The sequence below is a fragment of the Eptatretus burgeri genome, chromosome 8 (assembly GCF_056783735.1).
Source record: "Eptatretus burgeri isolate ZD-2024b chromosome 8, Ebu_testis_v1, whole genome shotgun sequence".
In the NCBI taxonomy this organism is placed as follows: Eukaryota; Metazoa; Chordata; class Myxini; order Myxiniformes; family Myxinidae; genus Eptatretus; species Eptatretus burgeri.
Window position 1 is genome coordinate 38,687,987 of NC_140968.1, and position 22,500 is coordinate 38,710,486.

At 41.4% G+C, this 22,500-nt stretch overlaps 2 protein-coding genes across 8 annotated transcripts in view; both read left to right on the forward strand.

Moving 5' to 3' along the window:
• Nucleotides 1-20,576, forward strand: part of TRIP13 (thyroid hormone receptor interactor 13) — a 168,326-nt gene extending 147,750 nt beyond the window's left edge. Inside the window, exons 13-14 of one of the 6 annotated variants that reach the window (XR_015061342.1) lie at nt 19,939-20,172; nt 20,281-20,569. Coding sequence is in view for 1 of the 6 variants with exons in the window: in XM_085893719.1 (XP_085749845.1) it covers nt 19,939-19,959 (21 nt within the window). In the remaining 5 variants the exon portion in view is untranslated. Of the gene's footprint in view, nt 1-19,938 lie in introns of all 6 variants that reach the window. The other 5 variants (XR_015061344.1, XR_015061346.1, XR_015061341.1 and 2 more) reach the window with 5 other exon arrangements.
• Nucleotides 20,577-20,963: 387 nt separating this feature from the next.
• The window catches only part of NKD2 (NKD inhibitor of Wnt signaling pathway 2), a 95,378-nt gene continuing 93,841 nt past the window's right edge, over nt 20,964-22,500 (forward strand). Inside the window, exons 1-3 of one of the 2 annotated variants that reach the window (XM_085893712.1) lie at nt 20,964-21,227; nt 21,544-21,585; nt 21,962-22,050. In XM_085893712.1, the coding sequence (XP_085749838.1) occupies nt 21,203-21,227; nt 21,544-21,585; nt 21,962-22,050 (156 nt within the window). In that variant the 5' untranslated portion in view covers nt 20,964-21,202. The remainder of the gene's footprint in view (nt 21,228-21,543; nt 21,586-21,961; nt 22,051-22,500) is intronic. The other variant, XM_085893713.1, reaches the window with a different exon arrangement.

Below are 22,500 nucleotides of genomic sequence, written 5' to 3' on the forward strand. Positions count from 1 at the left end.
ATATACAGGAAGTGGACAAAAAAATGGAAACACCAATGTAAAGTCCAATGGATTTGGACCCCCAGGGAGAAAGAAACACATCCACATCGAGTGAAGCTAATTATGTCATCGTATTCTGTTTAGCTTTTAAGTATACTGTATTAATGTGGGCAGCAGGTATGGGTTGTGAGTGTGTTAGAACCCTTATGTGTCCTTTCCTTATTCCACATACTTTCCTTCATCCATTTCCCACATTACTTATCACACACGTTCCCTCTGCGAAACGCCAGTGCTCACTCAGTCCTAAACCTCAGTGCAAACATTATTCCAGAACCACCTCAAACCGGTTTGGCGGACACATGGAACCACATAGCATGTCAGATGGCTCGATCCATCATCTCCAAGAGACAGCTTGACAAAACTTCAGGAGCCAGTCACCGGATACCACCAGAGGTTGTCATGCCATTGCAGCTATCGGGTGGAGGGGCGGATCTTTCGGCAGCCTCAACTCTTACGGAGAAGCCGGTGATGCGAGTGGGAGGAGGCAAGATTCCAATATAAGGTGGAGCTTGAGATGGATAGAGAGCTTCTTCTTGAGAGGGATGAGTGAAACGAGCTCCAATTATCAGCCAGCCCAGAATGCCTTGCAGTTTCCCATTTTACACAGCACATAGTCTCGCATACTCATCTCGTTGAAGTACAACAATCTTCAAGTCAGCCACAGATTTTCGAATGGATTTAGGTTGAGGCTCTGACTGGATCACTGAAGGACATTCATCTTTTTGTTCCTTAGCCACTCCAGTGTAGCTTTTGCTGTTTGCTTCAGGTCGGATTCATGCTGAAAGGTGAACTTCCGTCCCAATTTCAGTTTTCTTGCAGAGGGCAGCAGGTTTTCCTCTCGGATTTTTTTGTATTTTGCTCCATACATTTTCACTTCCAGCCTGACAAGTGCCACAGTCTCCGTTGATGAGAAACATCCTCATAACATGATGCTGCCACCACCATGCTTCACAGTAGGGATGGTGTTCTTTGGGTGATGTGCTGTGTTGGGTTTGCACTAAACGCAATGTTTTGCATCTTGGCCATAAAGTTCCAGTTTTTGTTTCGTCAGACCACAAAACTTTTTGCCACATGGCTTCAGAATCTCATTTATCTCAGGCACCCACCTTTTTCCATTGACGTTCAACACCCACCTTCTTTCATCGATGTTTGACACCCACCTTTTTCCAACTGCAATCGACACAGTGTTCGTCAGCTCGATGGACGCTAACCGGCTCGTCTTTATATCGGGCGAAACAAAGAGGAGATAATTGCCCGTTAATGTTTTGTGAATGCTTCATGTTCCGGCAAATGGCCGCTTTCTGTTGTTCATCCTGTGCCCCAAAAATGGCATCATAAGCCAGGCCTGTATTAATTGGGAGATGCAACACATTCGATGGTCGGGAGAGAATGACCGTGAGACTGGATGGTTGGAGGTCTCGTGCAGGAATGCGCCAATAGGTGAGCTGGATTTGGCTGAAATCGTGCTTGAGGCTCCGCCCACACTGGTCGCCTATAAAAGGACGGCAGGATGGCCCTGAGGACAGCTGGTGAGAGTTCCGGATGACGGTGACAGCTCCTGATAGTTGGTGACAGCAGCAGCAATGGTGGGTGGTGAGAGTTGGACTGTTCTTGCTGGTTCTGCTCGGTCCAATTGGTTCCTGACATACCTGTTTCTTGGCGTTCCTGGTTCCTGGGGGTGACGACGTGATGTCAATTGGTGTTCGAGCCTGTTTGCGGGTGGGTGCACGCCAAGGCAGGGCGCTGGCAGCGGAAATGAGCCAAGCTGTGGAGAGCTCATTCAAAGAGGCAGACCAAGCCATGCTTACACATTTTGGGTTATTTTAGTAGACGCATGATGACTTCTGCCTTGGTAAGTCGAGACCGGATTTATTTTTCCCCCTGAATGGTCTGATGGGTACCTATGTCTCATGTTTAATTGTTAAGTTAGGCATAGTGATAAGCATCTGCTCTTTGTCCATTTTCTATGAATGCTTGTTGAATTCTTTATTTGATTGAGATTATTTTGTTGATTGAACATTTGATTTGAATTCACCCATTTCATCGACAAGGAAATAAAAAGTCCTTCAGGTCATTTATTATCTTGCCAAAACGAAGTTTTTGCAAGATATGTTGGTGAGCTTGTATGTTTTTTTTATCTTGCCAAAACGAAGTTTTTGCAAGATATGTTAGTCAGCTTGTATGTTTTTTTTATTTTTTTATTTTTTTTGTTTGTCTGTAATCACATATAAAAAATTCTGCAGAGCACAGTTATCATTGGAAATTTTTGTAACTTCGCATATCAGAGGCCTATAGAGGTCCCTTTCAGCGCACAAAATTTTGAAGGTCAAAGGTCAAGGTCACTTTGTCGCAAATCAGGGGAGTCGACGAAACCCTTATTTTTTGAGTAATTTTGATCGGATCGTCTTCAAACTTCATGGGAATATAGTTCATGGTCTGGCGCTCAGCTGATTAATTTTTGGTGGCGATTGGCCTTGACCTTCATGGTTAGCGCCTTAGGTCAAACATATTTGACCCCAAGGTCAAATTTTAAAGTTTTAGGAACCATATAGTGTAGTACCTCAAATTGAACACCTCGACGAGTGCTTTCTAGGTATGTCAAGCTTGAGACATTATGACGTCATTTGGTGACGTTATGAGGAAAAAGCATATTTTTCATGGTTACTCTGTAGAACGATTCTCATCGGAATCTCTCGTAGGCAAATATTCCTCAAGGAGTCGCTCCTGGTGGATAGCAGCTATGTTCACCTCAGTGTGACCTTAAAGAAGTCACACGTGGTCACCTTTTGGCAAGATACGGGTCACCCTGCGGGTGACATTGGTTTATTTTTCTTGTTAATAATAAATTCCTTGTTGTTTCAACCTGTCTGTGATTGTCATTTCCTTCCATTGATCCAGCATTATCCGAACCTCGATAGACTGGAAGATTAAAATTCCCAAACTAATTAACCTGTCATAGTCGGCGTGCACCAGCGGTAAACGCTTGGCCACATTACTTAAGATCTAATCAAGATAAAATTGGTGCATCGCCGAGGGCGCTTTCCCTGGTCAGGAGGCCATGTGACCTCTAGTTAAACGGCAAATTAGACGGTGAACACTGGAACTCATGATTTACTAATTGGTGTTCGTGGTTGTTATGCAACCCACTGCACCACGAAGTTAATTGTGAGCAGTGGCCCCTGGTCCAGTTCTTCCGAGGAGAAATGAGGATTAACCCCCTCATAATACACTTGGTACCTGTGGCCATAACAACATCTATGGAAACATGTGGAGTGTGACAAGCACTCCTCCGATCTCCATTGGACGTAGTCCAATATATATATATATATATATATATATATATATATATATATATATATATATATATAGATATATATATATATATATATATATATATATATATATATATATATATATATTTCCAGCAATTTCTGTGTATGTGTGTCTGTGGCCGCTGTTTCTCGACAACCGCTGGTCCGATCTAATTGAAACTTGCCAGGAATATTGCCGGGGACCCGCGGATGTGCCTTTTCAAGGTTTGATATTAATCGGACAAGCAGTTCCCAAGTTACAAGACACGGTACTATGACATCGCGAATGACGTCACAATGTTATTATTTTTGTTTTTATTATTATTATTATTATTATTATTATTTTTGCACGATTGACGTCACAATTCTTCTTCTTCTTCGTTTGGTATGACGTCACAATCGACGCTGGGGACCTGAGTATGTACCTTTTCAAGGTTTGACATCGTTCTTCATCCGTTTCAGCTGTTTCCCAAGTGTTTCCCAAGGTTTGAAAGCTGTTTTTTCCCAAGGTTTGAATTAATTGTTTTGCTTGGAAGACATTTGTGAATACATTTACAGAGAGAGGGGCGGGAGAGGGGGGTGAGATTGGCGGCGAGAGGGGGTGAGATTGGGGGCGAGAGGGGGGGTGAGAGTGGGGACGAGAGAGGAGGGGGGAGAGAAGAGGGGCGAGAGAGGGGGCGTCACAATCCTTCTTCTTCCCCGTTTGATATGACGTCAGAATTGACGCTGGGGACCTGAGTATGTTTCCCAGGTGTTTCCCAAGTTATGGCCATTTATGATACGGTTGCTCTGATCTAATTGAAACAATGCCCCAATCCAGTCGTCGTTTACGAGAGCGAAGGAACGAAGCTGCACATACTGGTACGCACCTATGGGCACGCACCTACGGGTCCGCACTAGGATTAATAAATATCCACTGTGGCCGCAAGCTTGTATTAAGAGGAAAAGAGAGGATCAACACCTTTCAGTTTCACTCATCCAGTTATTTGTCGTATCTCCTCTATTTCCATGAGTCTGATTTGTATTCAGGAACAGAACAATTATTGTTTATCATTTTGAAATTGCCACTTTTTTGTTTAAATGCAGAAAATTATGTTTGAAAGACTAATTGAATCACAGATTTTGCAAAAAGTGCCTGACGAGCAGAACAATCTAAATACACACACAGTAGTGCATGCACAAAATGTCTCGTTTGGCAATCATATGTCATTTATGTTCAAAATTCCTGTATGGAGGATTTAATTCGCTCCCTAAAGTAAAAATGAAAATCAGAAAACAAGAGAAGGAAGAGAGATAATCCACACAGCATATCATGGGAATACCTCTGTGGCTGATCAAAAATCATGCCTATAACATGTATGCCTGTAATCACCATACACTACACTCCGAATGGCAACGAAGTTGTGTTGGGTGTGCGTTTGTGTGTGTGTGTGTGTGTGTGTGTGTGTGTGTGTGTGTGTGTGTGTGTGTGTGTGTGTGTGTGTGTGTGTGTGTGTGTGTATGTGTATTTTACATTGAGTGCTGTGGTAGGTTGACATCATAAGGGAAATTTTCTCCTTAATAATAATATAATAACAAAAACAAATTGCTTTGTGTCACTGATGTAGTTAATGAAATTTATAACTTAACCAAACTAATTTATAGCTGTTGCCCCACAGCCGAATGCCAGACTCCAAACTCTCACCTTGTCGCAGGTCTTGCCACCATCGTTTTCAGGGCTTGGAACAGTCTTATCATATATTCAAAGATCCGATCGATGTATCATACTTTGTGTTTTAATACAGAGTGTGGGTTCTGCCAAACCAGTTTTTCGGCCAGGTGTCATGCTGGGTGATTTGCCATCCCTCTTTCAGCTATAGTTAGGACAGGAATTTGAAATTTGGCCACGGTGCCGGCGATAGCTCATCTACTCTTCGTGAAGAACACCGTGGGATTTTCAAGATCCACTAACTAATTCCAGCAGAGAGGCCACCCGTTTAACATTAATCTAGGGGACGGCACACACATTGATGAATCACCCTGCTTGTGAAACACCGGATGACAGTTTATAGCTGGTTGGGGATTCAAACCCATGCTAGGCAGCTTAAATGCGATTGTGCGTACCTCTAGGCTGGGCCATCCTGCCAGCCTCCGATGGTTGTTGCCTCCTTTTAGCAACAATTGGCATCCACCATCGTCGGAAAAGACGAGAAAATGTGCCGTGAAAACTTCATCGTAGAAGATAAATGGATAAGAGTTGTGTAACATACTTGTATATTAAAGGTCAGAAGGTAAAGTAGTGCTTCATCTTCTCCAAAGGTCAGGAGACAAGAATGTGGCTGCACTATTTCTTTGTGGTGTGTCGTCTTTCAACAGAGAATTTAATTGCTGGTGCAGTTTCTCAGACGGTTGTGCAAGCGGATAAGTAAGTTGACATAAAGCAAGAGGATTAGCCCGCTGATATAATTACAGAGGAAAGCAACATCCAGCCATTGTGGTAACGACTATGCTACGAGAGCAAAAGAGCAGTTGCATGCATTGCGAAAATCAAAAATCCTGTATTTTAATGACAGAAATCCCAAAAAGTAAAAGTGTTTGTGAAACATCATCAAAACCCTGGTTGTGCAAAGAGAACTCCAACCTCATGGTTCCATTGCTGCAGAAGAAGTCGGGTATATCCTGGAATTGCCTACGTGTCCCGATTCTTGAATAAGAATTCTCCAGGCAGTTTAACCAACACTTGCAGAGTTTAAATTTCACTTCTTCTTGAATTTAAAATACTACAAATGTATCGTAAAAAACCGTGCCTTTTCCAGATACATGGAGTCCCGCCAGACCGGGGAAATGTCGCTCTCGCCTGCTGCAGCAGAGATTACGCGAAACATAGGTGGAGCATAAATATACATGTAGCAAAACATGAATACGCATGAAGCAAAATATGCGTTGAAGATAATATACATTTTACATTCAAACTTGGTTACATCACAAGGTAAGGTCAGGAATCTATCCAACCAATGGCCATAGACATGACTTTCATGATAATGCCATGCCACCAAAAACATGATTTGTCACCAACTTGCTGTTGATATTCTTTATTACCTCCACCACCAAAGGTGGACGGAGGTTACGGATTCACCTGTTTGTGGGTTTGTCTGTGAGTTGGATATCTAAAAAAGTTATTGACAGATTCAAACAAAACTTTGTGGACAGGTTGGGTGTGTGCCAAGGATAAATTGTTTCGATTATGAAGATCTGAATTTGTATCAGGATACTAGAATTTTTAAAAAGTGATTCTTCACCATTGAGAGATAGGACCAAAAACGAAATATAGCCTGAGGAAGAGTTTAATATAATCTATCAATTTCAATAATATTTAATGAACTTTAAAAAGCTCAATTGTGTTGCACTCTTGGTTTCACTCAGAACCAAAGCTCGAAGCTACTTATACCACCCACCGCAAAATGGTGGTGCAACATTGGGCGGTGGACGTTGGAATTGTCTCAATCGAGTGCAAAATGTCCTGGAATGGGGTGACAGGATGGATACAGAAGGAAATTTCTTCCTACCCCCTCCAATCCTACCTCTCCCCTCCTCTCTTCCTCCCTCCCATCTCCCCTCTTTTTATCTCCTCTCTCTCTCCCCCTCCCCTCCCTTTCTCCCCCATTCTCATTTTTCCACCCCCCTCTCTCACTGTCCACCCCCTCTCTCTGCCACTCTCTCTCTCTCTCCCCCCCCCAATCCACTCCTCCCTCACCCCCCCTCTCTCCATTTTATATTTCCATGCTCTATCTTTTTTAAACAGCTTTAATTTCCTTTAAAATTTTATTTCGCTTTCCCTATTCAGTTGTAACTTTTATTTGATACAAGTAAATACAACCAGTCACTTAACTGATGGGGATATTAAGTGGGTGGAGAAGGAGGGGAGGAAGGCAGGGGAGAGAGGATGGAGGGGAGAAGGAGAGAGAGAGAGGAGAGAGGGGAAGGTGTTGGGAGCAAGGTGTGGGGGAACTCGGAGGGGGTGACGAAGGGGAGAGCTCGGAAGGGGGGAAGAGCGAGGAAGGGGGGTGGGATGGGGAGAGCGACGCCTCACCAAACATCATGATACACTCTGGGACGGGTCCCCGTGGAGAACTGACTCCAGACAGGTCCCCGTGGAGAACTGAGCCGCTGTATCACCATCAAAGCTTGAACTGAAAAGCTCAAACAAGCACTCCAACGAAACAGTTGAAGAAACTTTTAAAAACGAAATGTTAATTTTTAACCTCCGCCATCGAAAATGGACAGAGGTTACTGTTTTCACCCCTGGCTGTTTGTTTGTTATTGAACAGTATTATGGAAAAACTCCTCGACGGATTTCGACGAAACTTGGTGTGGGGATTAGGTATGGTCTAAGGATCATGCCATTCGATTTTGGACTTGGTGCAAAGTCCAATCTGGCCGCTATGGCTGCCATTGTGAATAAATATTTGAATTTTTGTTTTTGCATTTCTACATGTTTTAAGTGATTTCCAACCCCCCCCCCAAAAAAAATTGTTAGAGAAAAAAAATTTAGAAAATTTTGCAACTTTTTTTTCAACAAAATTTCGATTTTTTTTTTGCATTTCTACATGTTATAAGTGATTTCCAACAAAAAACATGCCAAAATTATAATTACGGCTGATTTTGGAACTTCAGGTGGATATCCCCACGTAAAATCAATTTCTGTCTCAAGGAAGCTAGTTATGACGAATTAATTGAATATGTAAAAGTTAAAAGTAAAAGGGAAAGTTGCAAACTATAACTCTGTGAGCACTGTTGACGTCAAATTGAATGAATAGGATATCAGGTTCACTTGAGTGACCTTGCAGTATTGGCGGCAGAGGTTTTTCACTCTACCAAGTGCTCCCCCTCTAGTTTTGATATGTATCTATATATGCCGAAGTGATGGGTGGTATAATGAGAGAAGATCATACAAAAAGGGGAAACATGTAAAATAAAATTGCATATTTCAGAGAGCAAACCACCGCCCAATGCACTCCACATCCAAATGCAGACGATTGGGCCCTGAACTTTGTTGCAGTCGATCGTATATTCAGTGACAGTGTGAATATTGTAAAGTGTTTACCCAAGTGGCATAAGCAGTCAAGCAAGCACTTCAATGAAACGGTTGATAAGGAATGGCAGCCTTGGCAAGTGATTAGCAATCGCCGATCCGTTGTGTTAAACTCCTCCCGAAGATACCCAAAATGTCAAACTATGTCCGAATTGGACAGATGGACACTTTTTTAGTCGTTGGAATTGCTGATAAGTCCAATTCTGGAGTTTAAATTTTGTAATTTGGCTTCGTTTAACAGATTCTAGAGGTTATGGCATGTGCAGAAATGAAATAAAGCATCAAACGCCAGCGCCTCTGGGCGTTTATAATCATCGCAATGTATCCAGTGATTCATAGGTGTGATGATCAGACATTCGATGAGATGAGTGAGGAAAGTGAAAAAAATGTTTATCGTTGTGGTTTTTTCCAAATCAAGGCATTATTAGGCCACACACACGCACACTCAAAGAAGTGTATTATTATATAATATTTGCACCTCAATCTTAAACAGGCCCCATTATCTTTATCTTAGCCTGGTGTTGGCTTAGTGGTTAGGGTGGCGGCTTGGGATCCTAGGGTCCTGAGTTCAAGCCCTCTTGGCCACTGAATTAAAATACACCAGGAGGTTAACTCGGCCTGTCATCCTTCCGAGGTCGGCAAAATGAGTACCAGTGTACTGGTAAGGGGGCACTGCATCAGTGGCATAGCAGTATCCCAACCAATGATGCAACCAGCAGCCACAGGCTGCACGAGAGAGAGAGAGAGAGAGAGAGAGAGAGAGAGAGAGAGAGAGAGAGAGAGAGAGAGAGAGAGATAGAGATAGAGATAGAGATAGAGATAGAGATAGAGATAGAGATAGAGATAGAGATAGAGATAGAGATAGAGATAGAGATAGAGATATATCTTAATCTTAATCTTCCCTTTGCTCCCCATTGTTTTATTTTGGGTGGCATTCCACTTCATCTCTTTCCTTATGCGTGCCTCTTCCATAAGTGATGCTTAATTTTCCCCAATCAGTATTTATGGCTGTAAGCTTATCACACAACCTTTGTCTTTCATCCTTTGAACTCTTCATTTACTTCTTCTCTTGATTCCAACTCCCTCTTTGTTTTCCAAACTTCATTCATTAATGGATATGCCCCATTTACTTACCCATTGCTCTTTTTGCCTTTTTTTTTCCTTTTCAAGGATATCATTCTGTGCTTGCTTGGTGTCCTGTCTTGCATTCATTTTCAGGTTCTTCAATTGTTTGCATTCATTTTCAGGTTATTGAATGTTCTCTTCTATATGAGGTTTCAATGTCCTCCAATCATTCTGTTAAAATCTCATTTGATACATGGTGTATTGTAAAATACTCCAATAATGAGGAATCCAATATTCTCCAACGGTTTTATTCAACCGAACATCAGAACATAACAAGCTTTGCACTACACACCTCCTGACCTCTCACCCCGAACTCCTTCCTCATCACCCCTCTCGTGTCCAGTCTATGCACAACACCACATATCCCCCTTTCTTTAACCACGTGCATACCGTATCTCAGTGGACAACAACAATATCAATTAACTAGAAGTTGAAATGTAGTGATTGTCACAGCATGGATTAACCATAAAACAAGTAGTCATAAACATGGTGAACAGTTTAAATTTGCTTCCTTTTCTTATTCTCAAAGGATTTTACATTACTTCATCACATCATCTTGAGTCCAGATTGGAGGTCTGCGAATTCTGACATCCCGGCCGACCTGCACAGATTCTGATGTGTATTGCACTGGTGGTGCGGTGATGTCAGGAAGGAGTGGTAGCTCGGCATCATCTCTTGCATTCCTTTGACAGGCAGATGTGAAATGAGATGCATTCCAGATCCGTCCATTGGACAGTTTGTACGTGTGAGATCCTCTTTGCTCCATAACTTGGAGAGGCACTGAAAATGTGGATTGTCCTTTTCGGAGGACACCAGGTTTCCTCACTCGGACGAAGGAACCACATTCAAAGTTCACATCCTTTGCTCCACGGCGTTTGTCGGTGTCCACCTTTTGCTTGTTCTGCTTCTCTTGTACTCTGAGTGCCGTGTCTTTGTGTGATGGGGTGTTGGGTTTTGGCAGCTGAAAACCAGATGCATGTAGCTTGGTGTGCATCTCTCTCCCATGAAGCAGTTCAGCAGGTGATCGCTGTGTTGTGGCATGTCGAGTTGCCCGGTATGTTTAAAGAAAATCCATTGTAAATGTTTTCCAGTCTTTGCCTTCAATGTTAGCAATGAGCAAGCTTTCCTTTAAGCTTCAATTGAATCACTCAATTTCCCCATTCGCTTGAGGGTCGTACACTGTTGACTTCCTGTGGGTCATGTCTCTGTCTTTCAGAAAGATTTCAAATTCCTGTGATGTGAATTGTGAACCATTGTCAGATATCAACAACTTATCAAAACTTGATATCAACTCTATCAACTACGTTCTCTGCTAAAGACAGTAAAGAAGAACTTGATCACTGTCGTGGAAGCGACCTGGGAGGTGAAGGCAATTTCTAGCCATTTGCTGAAGTAATCAATGAAAGTGACGGCGAAACGACCATCCAGTGGCACAGAATCGAAGGGCCCCACTATGCGATTGCCAATTTCTCCCAAGCGGCATCGGAATAAGAAACTGGCTGCAGTGGTGATGCTTGTGTCACAGCTGTCTTGTCGTGCTGCTGGCAAGTAATGCAAGCCTTGATTGCAGACTCGACGTGCGCGTCCATTCCCGGCCACCAATACAGATCTCTTAACCGCTGCTTTGTCCTCACTATGCTCTGGTGCATATCATGCGCTAATTTGATGAAATGCGGTTGTAACGCCTCTGGGACAAGAAGGTGGTGAGTAGCTCTCATCACGCAGTCCTCTTGTAGTGACAGTTCAGTTTGCAATCTGAAGTAAGGAAGGAGATCAGGATCCAGGCCTTTTGACGTTTTCGACCAGCACTTTGTAAGCAATTCACGCAACTTTGTTTAAACGGGGCAGGAAATGCAGGCAGTTTTGAATTCTTCAGCTGTCACCGCAGCGAGCGTCGATGTGAGCGCGACAACCTCAGCGTCATCCTCCAGACTGGGCTCTGAAGTAGGTAGTGGAAGGCGAGACAATCAATCCGCTGTAACGTTTTCAGAACCAGGCTTGTACTGAATGTCATAATGAAATGACAGAAGCCGTCCGGACCATGTGACCACGCGTATTCCAGCTCTTGCCAATCCTTTCGTGGGAAGCAGTGTAGTGAGAGGACTGTGATCAGTGCGTAAAGTGAAATGTCTACCCCAGAGATAAGTCCTCCACTTCCCTGTTGCCCACACGCATCCAAGTGCTTCCTTTTTCCCCGTGGAATATTTTCTTTCTGATTCAGTCAGCGTTCGCGATGCAAATGTGATAGTTTTCTCCATTTTGTCAGCATGAATTTGCATCAGGACCGCTCCAAGGCCATACTTGGAGGCGTCAGTTGTCACTATGGTGTGTAGCTCTGGATCAAAGAGAGTGAGGGCTGGACAACTGACAATCAGTTCTTTAACCGAATCGAAACTTTGCAGTGCTGTGACTGACCAGGAGAAGGTGGATTGTCCCCGCAGTAATTCTCTCAGAGGTTCAACGACCGATGCATAGTTGGAGATGAACTTCGCATATCACGATGTGAGTCCGAGAAAAAAGCGCAAGCTCTGCACGTCATTCGGTGGGGGTGCTTCTGACACCGCAACAACATGGGCAGGGTCAGGTTTCAGTCCTGGTGTGACACTACAAGTCCTAAAAATGACAGCTCTGTGTCTGAAGTGTCATTTTGAAAGGTTCAGTTTCAGTTCAGCTGCATCGATGCGCTGCAGCACCGCTCTGAGGTTTTTGTCATGTTCTTCGGGAGGCCCTCCAAAAACGATTACATCGTCAAGGTAACACCGAGCTCTGGGTTGGTTTTTCAAAATGGCAGACATCATCCTCTGAAAACAGATTGGTGCTGAAGCAAGCCCGTGAGGGATTCGTTTGTAGCGAAACAGTCCCTCATGTGTAATGAAGGCAGTACAACCTGGTGGTACTCACTTTGCAGATCTAATGTGGAGAAAAGTGTGCCACCTTGCTGCTCCGCAAACATTTCCTCCACGTGTGGAAGAGGATATCCGTCAATCACCACCGCTTTATTTGGTTCTTTGAAATCCACGCACAGACGAATCCCTCCGTTTTTCTTCATCGTCACCACAATTGGTGAAACCCACACTGATGATTCGATTGGCTCAATTACATCCAGTTTCACAAGCTTTTTCAGTTCCTGTGAAACAGCATCTCTCACAGACAAAGGTAAAGGGAACAGCCTTTGCTGGACTGGATTCACATTGGGTCGCATTTTTACGAGATGAATAAATCCCTTTGCACAATCCAGGGTGTCTTCCATGCTCTCGCCTGCAACATTTGTGACTGGGGTTTGATTTGCAGTGTTTGGGTGGTGGAAGTGATGCGACCATTCAGTTGTTGCATGTCAAGTGCAGCAACCAGGTCTCTGCCCAGAATGGCGGTGCTGAAATCTATCTGTCCGGGTTCTTCCCGACATCATTTTTCTTTTTCCTTTCACACTTTTTTCTTATTTATTTATTGACTTACTTATTAATTAATTAATCAATGAATTATGAATTTTATTATTTTTTCACAATTCTCTTTTCATTCTAATTCTTGCTTTTTCTTCTCTTTCACTCTTTTACTCTCCATTCCCCTCTTTCGTTATCTATCTAAGGAGAAGTGAATTCTTGCAGAAATATTTCTGTGAGACTCACTTGGCTGCACCTGGATGGGTTTGAGGGTTGGAGAGTAATGGCTGAAACTCAAATCCCATCCAGGTTCCTCCTGATGACTCCATCTTTGTTCATTACTTCTTTGGGCTCCTTCTTGGTCTTCCATTCCATTATCAGAAGTGAAAATGAAAATGACAGGGACATAGAGTTCGAGTAACAATGAGTGAATTAAATCATCTAATCCAATTTCAAGACCTCTGAACACATGCACATTATTAATGATTACGATCCATTCGTCCTTTATGATGATATCTGTCAATCAGGCATCTGCTGTTTCCTTTCCGTGATGTCATTTTTGGGGATTCCTTATACACGAAGTGTGTGTTCTTGATTTGTAATGAGTTTGTTGCACAAAATTTCAGCAATCCTGTTTGGATTCAATGTTGTTTTTGGATGCCATGTCTAACTGAAGGGTTCATAGAACACTTTACCCCATGCAGTCTTGAGAAAAAGGGGCATAGAAAGGGTTACCCCTCCCTTTTTTGGTCGATTTTAGCTCGAGCATTGCATTGCTGGGTACCGCCATAAAATCTGAATGTCGATGTTCCCCCATCCTGAGAGCGCATGTGAGTGGCAAGTTTGATTGGTCAAGACGGTGTACAATTTTGCCAAGGTACTGCTAGAGTGGAGGCTTTTGTAAGTGCAAACAAGGGGATTTGTGTTCTGCAGTGTTCAAAACATGTAATTCAATGGAAATAACACGTTTTAAAGGCTGTAGAAAAAAAACCCACCATTGCATCTGAAGTTTACCACCATTGATGCATTTGGGATACACAATCTTTTACATCACCGCATTTAACACTTTAATTTACATCACCGTATTTAACATGTTAATTTACACCACCGTATTTAACATGTTAATTTACACCACCGTATTTAACATGTTAATTTACACCACCGTATTAACACGTTAATTTACACCACCGTATTTCACATGTTAATTTACATCACCGTATTTAACATGTTAATTTACACCACCGTATTTAACATGTTAATTTACATCACCGTATTAACACGTTAATTTACACCACCGTATTTCACATGTTAATTTACATCACCGTATTTAACATGTTAATTTACACCACCGTATTTAACATGTTAATTTACACCACCGTATTAACACGTTAATTTACACCACCGTATTTCACATGTTAATTTACATCACCGTATTTCACATGTTAATTTACATCACCGTATTTAACATGTTAATTTACACCACCGTATTTAACATGTTAATTTACACCACCGTATTAACACGTTAATTTACACCACCGTATTTCACATGTTAATTTACATCACCGTATTTAACATGTTAATTTACACCACCGTATTTAACACGTTAATTTACATCACCGTATTTAACACGTTAATTTACATCACCGTATTTAACACGTTAATTTGCACCACCGTATTTAACACGTTAATTTACACCACCGTATTCAACATGTTAATTTACACCACCGTATTCAACATGTTAATTTACACCACCGTATTCAACATGTTAATTTACATCACCGTATTCAACACGTTAATTTACACCACCGTATTCAACATGTTAATTTACACCACCGTATTCAACATGTTAATTTACACCACCGTATTTAACATGTTAATTTACACCACCGTATTTAACAAGTTAATTTACACCACCGTATTTAACACGTTAATTTACATCACCGTATTTAACACGTTAATTTACATCACCGTATTTAACACGTTAATTTACATCACCGTATTTAACACGTTAATTTACACCACCGTATTTAACACGTTAATTTACACCACCGTATTTAACACGTTAATTTACACCACCATATTAACACGTTAATTTACACCACCGTATTTAACACGATAATTTACACCACAGTATTTAACACGTTAATTTACACCACCGAATTTAACACGTTAATTTACAACTCCATATTTAACACGTTAATTTACACCACCGTATTTAACATGTTAATTTACACCACCGTATTTAACACGATAATTTACACCACCGTATTTAACACGTTAATTTACACCACCGAATTTAACACGTTAATTTACAACTCCATATTTAACACGTTAATTTACATCACCGTATTTAACATGTTAATTTACACCACCGTATTTAATATGTTAATTTACACCACCGTATTTAACACGTTAATTTACACCACCGTATTTAACACGATAATTTACACCACCGTATTTAACACGTTAATTTAAACCACCGTATTTAACACGTTAATTTACACCACCGTATTTAACACGTTAATTTACACCACCGTATTTAACACGTTAATTTACATCACCGTATTTAACACGTTAATTTACATCACCGTATTTAACACGTTAATTTACACCACCGTATTTAACACGTTAATTTACACCACCGTATTTAACACGTTAATTTACACCACCATATTAACACGTTAATTTACACCACCGTATTTAACACGATAATTTACACCACCGTATTTAACACGTTAATTTACACCACCGAATTTAACACGTTAATTTACAACTCCATATTTAACACGTTAATTTACACCACCGTATTTAACATGTTAATTTACACCACCGTATTTAACACGATAATTTACACCACCGTATTTAACACGTTAATTTACACCACCGAATTTAACACGTTAATTTACAACTCCATATTTAACACGTTAATTTACATCACCGTATTTAACATGTTAATTTACACCACCGTATTTAATATGTTAATTTACACCACCGTATTTAACACGTTAATTTACACCACCGTATTTAACACGATAATTTACACCACCGTATTTAACACGTTAATTTAAACCACCGTATTTAACACGTTAATTTACACCACCGTATTTAACATGTTAATTTACACCACCGTAATTAACACGTTAATTTAACACGTTAATTTACAACTCCATATTTAACACGTTAATTTACATCACCGTATTTAACACGTTAATTTACATCACCGTATTTAACACGTTAATTTACATCACCGTATTTAACACGTTAATTTACACCACCGTATTTAACACGTTAATTTACACCACCGTATTTAACACGTTAATTTACACCACCATATTAACACGTTAATTTACACCACCGTATTTAACACGATAATTTACACCACCGTATTTAACACGATAATTTACACCACCGTATTTAACACGTTAATTTACACCACCGAATTTAACACGTTAATTTACAACTCCATATTTAACACGTTAATTTACACCACCGTATTTAACATGTTAATTTACACCACCGTATTTAACACGATAATTTACACCACCGTATTTAACATGTTAATTTACACCACCGAATTTAACACGTTAATTTACAACTCCATATTTAACACGTTAATTTACATCACCGTATTTAACATGTTAATTTACACCACCGTATTTAATATGTTAATTTACACCACCGTATTTAACACGTTAATTTACACCACCGTATTTAACACGATAATTTACACCACCGTATTTAACACGATAATTTACACCACCGTATTTAACACGTTAATTTAAACCACCGTATTTAACACGTTCATTTACACCACCGTATTTAACATGTTAATTTACACCACCGTATTTAACACGTTAATTTAACACGTTAATTTACAACTCCATATTTAACACGTTAATTTACACCACCGTATTTAACATGTTAATTTACACCACCGTATTTAATATGTTAATTTACACCACCGTTTTTAACACGTTAATTTACACCACCGTATTTAACACGTTAATTTACACCACCGTATTTAACACGTTAATTTACACCACCGTATTTAACACGTTAATTTACACCACCGTATTTAACACGTTAATTTACACCACCGAATTTAACACGTTAATTTACAACTCCATATTTAACGTTAATTTACACCACCGTATTTAACACGTTAATTTACACCACCGTATTTAATATGTTAATTTACACCACCGTATTTAACACGTTAATTTACACCACCGTATTTAACACGTTAATTTACACCACCGTATTTAACACGTTAATTTACACCACCGTATTTAACACGTTAATTTACACCACCGTATTTAACACGTTAATTTACACCACCGTATTTAACACGTGAATTTACACCACCGTATTTAACATGTTAATTTACACCACCGTATTTAACATGTTAATTTACACCTCCGTATTTAACATGTTAATTTACACCACCGTATTTAACATGTTAATTTACATCACCGTATTTTTCATGTTAATTTACACCACCGTATTTAACATGTTAATTTACACCACCGTATTTAACATGTTAATTTACACCACCTAATTTAACATGTACATTTGCACCATCGTATTTAACACGTTAATTTACATCACCGTATTTAACAGTTTAATTTACATCACCGTATTTAACATGTTAATTTACACCACCGTATTTAACATGTTAATTTACACCACCGTATTTAACACGTTAATTTACACCACCATATTAACACGTTCATTTACACCACCGTATTTAACACGATAATTTACACCACCGTATTTAACACGTTAATTTACACCACCGTATTTAACACGTTAATTTACACCACCATATTAACACGTTCATTTACACCACCGTATTTAACACGATAATTTACAACTCCATATTTGACACGTTAATTTACACCACCGTATTTAACATGTTAATTTACACCACCGTATTTAATGTTAATTTACACCACCGTATTTAACACGATAATTTACACCACCGTATTTAACACGTTAATTTACACCACCGTATTTAACATGTTAATTTACACCACCGTATTTAACATGTTAATTTACACCACCGTATTTAACATGTTAATTTACATCACCGTATTTTTCATGTTAATTTACACCACCGTATTTAACATGTTAATTTACACCACCGTATTTAACATGTTAATTTACACCACCATATTTAACATGTTAATTTACACCACCGTATTTAACACGTTAATTTACACCACCTAATTTAACATGTACATTTGCACCATCGTATTTAACACGTTAATTTACATCACCGTATTTAACAGTTTAATTTACATCACCGTATTTAACATGTTAATTTACACCACCGTATTTAACATGTTAATTTACACCACCGTATTTAACATGTTAATTTACACCACCGTATTTAACACGTTAATGTACACCACCATTTTAACACGTTCATTTACACCACCGTATTTAACACGATAATTTACACCACCGTATTTAACACGTTAATTTACATCACCGTATTTAACACGTTAATTTACACCACCATATTTAACACGTTAATTTACACCACGATATTTAACATGTTAATTTACATCACCTTATTTAACATGTTAAATTAGTTCTTCTTGCCTGTTGTTTGTGTCCTTTATGACATTCATATGAACAGTAAGTTACCTGTTTGGAATGATTTTCAATGTTTTTTTTTTACTGCGAGCCAGACAGCCAGCCAGACAGACAGACAGACCGACTGAAGCAATTGATTTTCCCCATTGTGCACATGCAGGACGAGACGCCGTGGAATTTTTTTTAAACATTCCTTTCGAACAGATTGAAATATATGGAGTGGTATGATTCCTGTATGAGTAGTTAGCCAATCTCGATGTAGTAGTTAGGGACACGTCATCCTACTTGCCTGCCTTCACCTTGTGCCTGTTCGTCAACCTGCTTATCACCTCATCATCACCTGCATCCTCCCCCCCCCCCCCCCCGCTACCACCAGATCAGAGTACACTGGTTTTGTCCCTTTCCCATCTGTGATCGAGTACGGAGTGAGGCACCTTCGTATCTTTCGATTCATTTTTACCTCACTGTACAAAATTTGTTCTTTATTAATTGCATTCCTTTCCTTCCCTCCCAATCCACCGTCGTTTCCTCCATTGCAATTCCACCATTCCCTGGTTCTTTTTATTTGTTTGTGGTTCGGCGAACAAACCCATTGCTTCTAAGAGCCAAGGTTCTCATCACTCCGCGGTCTGTGCACGCACAATCCGCCATAAGTCGGAATGTCTCTACAGGAGTTAAAAACCGTTCAGTGCATTGTGGGATTTTCACCTCCTGCGGCAACAAGCTCGACGTTAGTTGAGCCAATGACGTGACAATATTTATTGTACGTTGACTTCCCATCGGTGTTCATTATCACCTCATCTAGATACGCAGTCAATTCACTGGGAGCGCGATAGGTCGGGGGTCTGGGTAGCACACGTCCCTCCACTCGGCCCTTGCACCGGCTCACCTGGTCGTGAGTTTGCAGTACGAGCAGGTGCTCCTTCAGCGAGCTGGGAAAGTTCCCCAATCCTTGAGTTGTGCAGAGGCACGGCCCTTTCTCTCAGGAACTTTTCCAAGTATTTTCAACTTCTTTTCGAAGTCTTATGAGCCATTCCAAGCAACAATCCTTATGAGCCATTCCAAGACATTAATTTATTTAGCCTTGAACACAGCAGTTTCCTGAGCTTCCTGCGCATGCTCACCAATAATTCTGTGGCGGATTACATCATTTTCAAAAAGTTTTAGAAGGCAACTTTTTGTTCTTCCGATACTTCCATTGCAGCGTGTTCTTTAACGATGGTTACAGCAGCATGAACGAAGTAGAGAATAGCAGTTATTGAATGACCAAACATCAGAGTAGTCACTCATGGTGGCAGTCAAGAAGGAATGTAAACAGATATTATGTAATTTGAGCTTTTTAAAAAAAATCACCTTTATTGTAATTCAAAAGATCTCCATTTATTTAATTTTGTGTCTCCTATTGATGCAGTGGATTGGCCAGAGCTGTTAGTGATGGGCATGTCGATGCAAATGGAGGTGCACGTATGTGACTTGAGGACCGTGGGAAAAAGATAAGGTGTGTATCTTTTTACTTTCATCCTCCAAGCCCACGTGATCCATGTCCATGCCAATATTACAGTCCATTTATCTCCATCAAATGGACCTCGAACAAGTCAAAGTCAAAAAGTCAACGTCAAGCAAACATCAATATGGTCACGTCCAGGTGAGTGTCCGACACCTGGCATTGAAGATCATTCATTTTACTGCAATTTTGAAAGATTGTTGTCCGCGTCTCTTCCACGGGGACTCCAACCACGTTCTTCGTGCTCAGGACATCAAAGTTGCTTTGAACCGAGTCCTGGAGTCCTGGAGACCTGGAGACCTGGAGACCTGGACGTGAGGAATTCCAAAGCACAAACCCCACGTGCATGGAGTCTCGGAAACGCCACTCGTACCCAATGCTGTTGATGCGTACGTACGTACGTACCGGGCACGAGGTTCCAATGGTCCACTTTGCCAGTTAAGTGCCACGTGCTGCATCGCTCGCGCTCACGTGGGGCCCGTTTTACCCTCGTCGTCGGTGCGTGGCCACGCCAGGCCGGTGAAGGGTGGGGACACGTACAGGGGTCGGGGGCGAACAGTGGGGCAGATTCTTAAGGGGGGGGGTTAAGAAGACGAACGAGTATAATTGGGAGAAGGAAGGTGGGTGGGGGTATTTATATAATTTAGCAACGAAGTCTGGAAGGAAGAGTTGTGGAGTAGAGATGGGAATTTGTGAATTCAAGTTGTGGAAGAGTGAAGCGGGTTCAGTAAAAGGAGAGTGTTGGGTTTTATTGAGGGCGGTTTGATGTGGAGGAAAAGAATTCTCAGTTTGGGTGGTTTGAATTTAATCCGAAGGGGGAGGGGAGTTGAAGGAAAGGATAGGGTCGGGAACCGAGATTGGAATAAGGGGGATGGGAAAAGGGAAGGAGTGGGAAGAAAGGGAGGGGGTGGGGGAGGGGGTGTGGTTTGCTGTTTAACATATTCCTTTCATCCGCCGCCAGCAAGCCAATGAGCAGGGCCCGCCGGCTGCAAGTGGCATGTTTTCAATGAAGAGCTTCTTCGGGCGTGCGATCAGTTGGACGGCAGCTGCGGCCGGGGATCGCGGGCTCGACGCCCCGATTGCGCACCGTCCCTCTGTGCCAGGACGATGATGGCCGAGCGATCGCGGAGCTCCGAGCCGCTCCGGTGAGAGCGGACAGTCGGCGAGCAAGATGGGGAAACTTCACTCCAAGCACGGTACGTGCGCCGCGTACGGATCACGCACGGGGTTCCAGTCCACGACAACGCTTCCATGCACGTACCCGTACTCTAACTCTCCTGTTTCATCCCCCACCGTCGGACATCGCCGTTTATACCTGGTTATTCTGCTGCACGTGCCCTTTTTTTTTTTTGCCCCCCCCCGCGAGTTTCACGTCACTTTTACCTTCTCTCGCTTTAACATCAACACAAATGGTCTTCGCACTCGATGAGTGCGTTCGGGTGCTTCCAGCACCAAATGTGTTTTCGTGCGTTTATTTCATCTTCACCCACTTGCTCCCCACCTCCCCCACAGCACACTTACCTGCAGCATGTAGGCGACGGGAAAGCCCCGAAGGTGAGTTCCACCATCGTTATTGGTCTAGTTCACTCCAGGTGTTTCACTGATTTGTTTTTTTTAGTCCCTCTGAACGAATGTATCAGATTTGAAGACGGGACTCTCCCAGATCCTTTTGGTGGAACCTCCATGTTTTCTTCGACGGTCCACTCTGCAGTGAACCCCCAAATGATGATTGTGAACCTGCGGATTAATCATAAGTGGGATCAATAAGACATTTTTGTCCTTTGGGGTGCGTGTGGACCTTCTGTGTGCTTACGTCATTTGTTAGCTATTCTGTCATGTCGACTGGTGTATATATATATATTATATATATATATATATATATATATAGGTTTTTTTTCTACAAAGCTCATTGTTCGACTTTGTCTTGAAGGTGACAGTTTTGTCGCAAATGCATATGTGAATCAACCTGGCGTTGAAGATCTTGTAACTGAACAGAAAGGCCAGACACCCTCCTACAAGGTGAGCCAAAAGTCCAAACCATGTGGTGACTGTTTGCAGTTGTATCATTGTGGGGCTTGTGGGGATTAATTATGTATTTATTTATTTATTATTCCGTTTTGTCCTCTGGTTATGAGTGGAGGGTGAGGATATTGGGATTGGGGGGGGGTCATGATGGGGGTATGGTCGATATTTTCAAAATGGGGAGGGGTAACAAGAAGAAGCACTCCAAAAGCAGAGGTAGCGGGAATGGGGAGAAGGTGAGGATGAGGAAGTGGAACCAGGGATTTTTTTGTTTGCCCTGTGCCCCTATGAGGGCATATATGACGCACTATGCAAACCTTTCCTTGGTGTCATGTCTAAAAGCGCCTTCGCTTTGTTGACACCCTAATCGCTCACATTTACGCATTCCTGCCCCTTTAGAAGGACCGCGCCGACCCAAGTAAATCTAATTAAATCCAGGACTTCTTT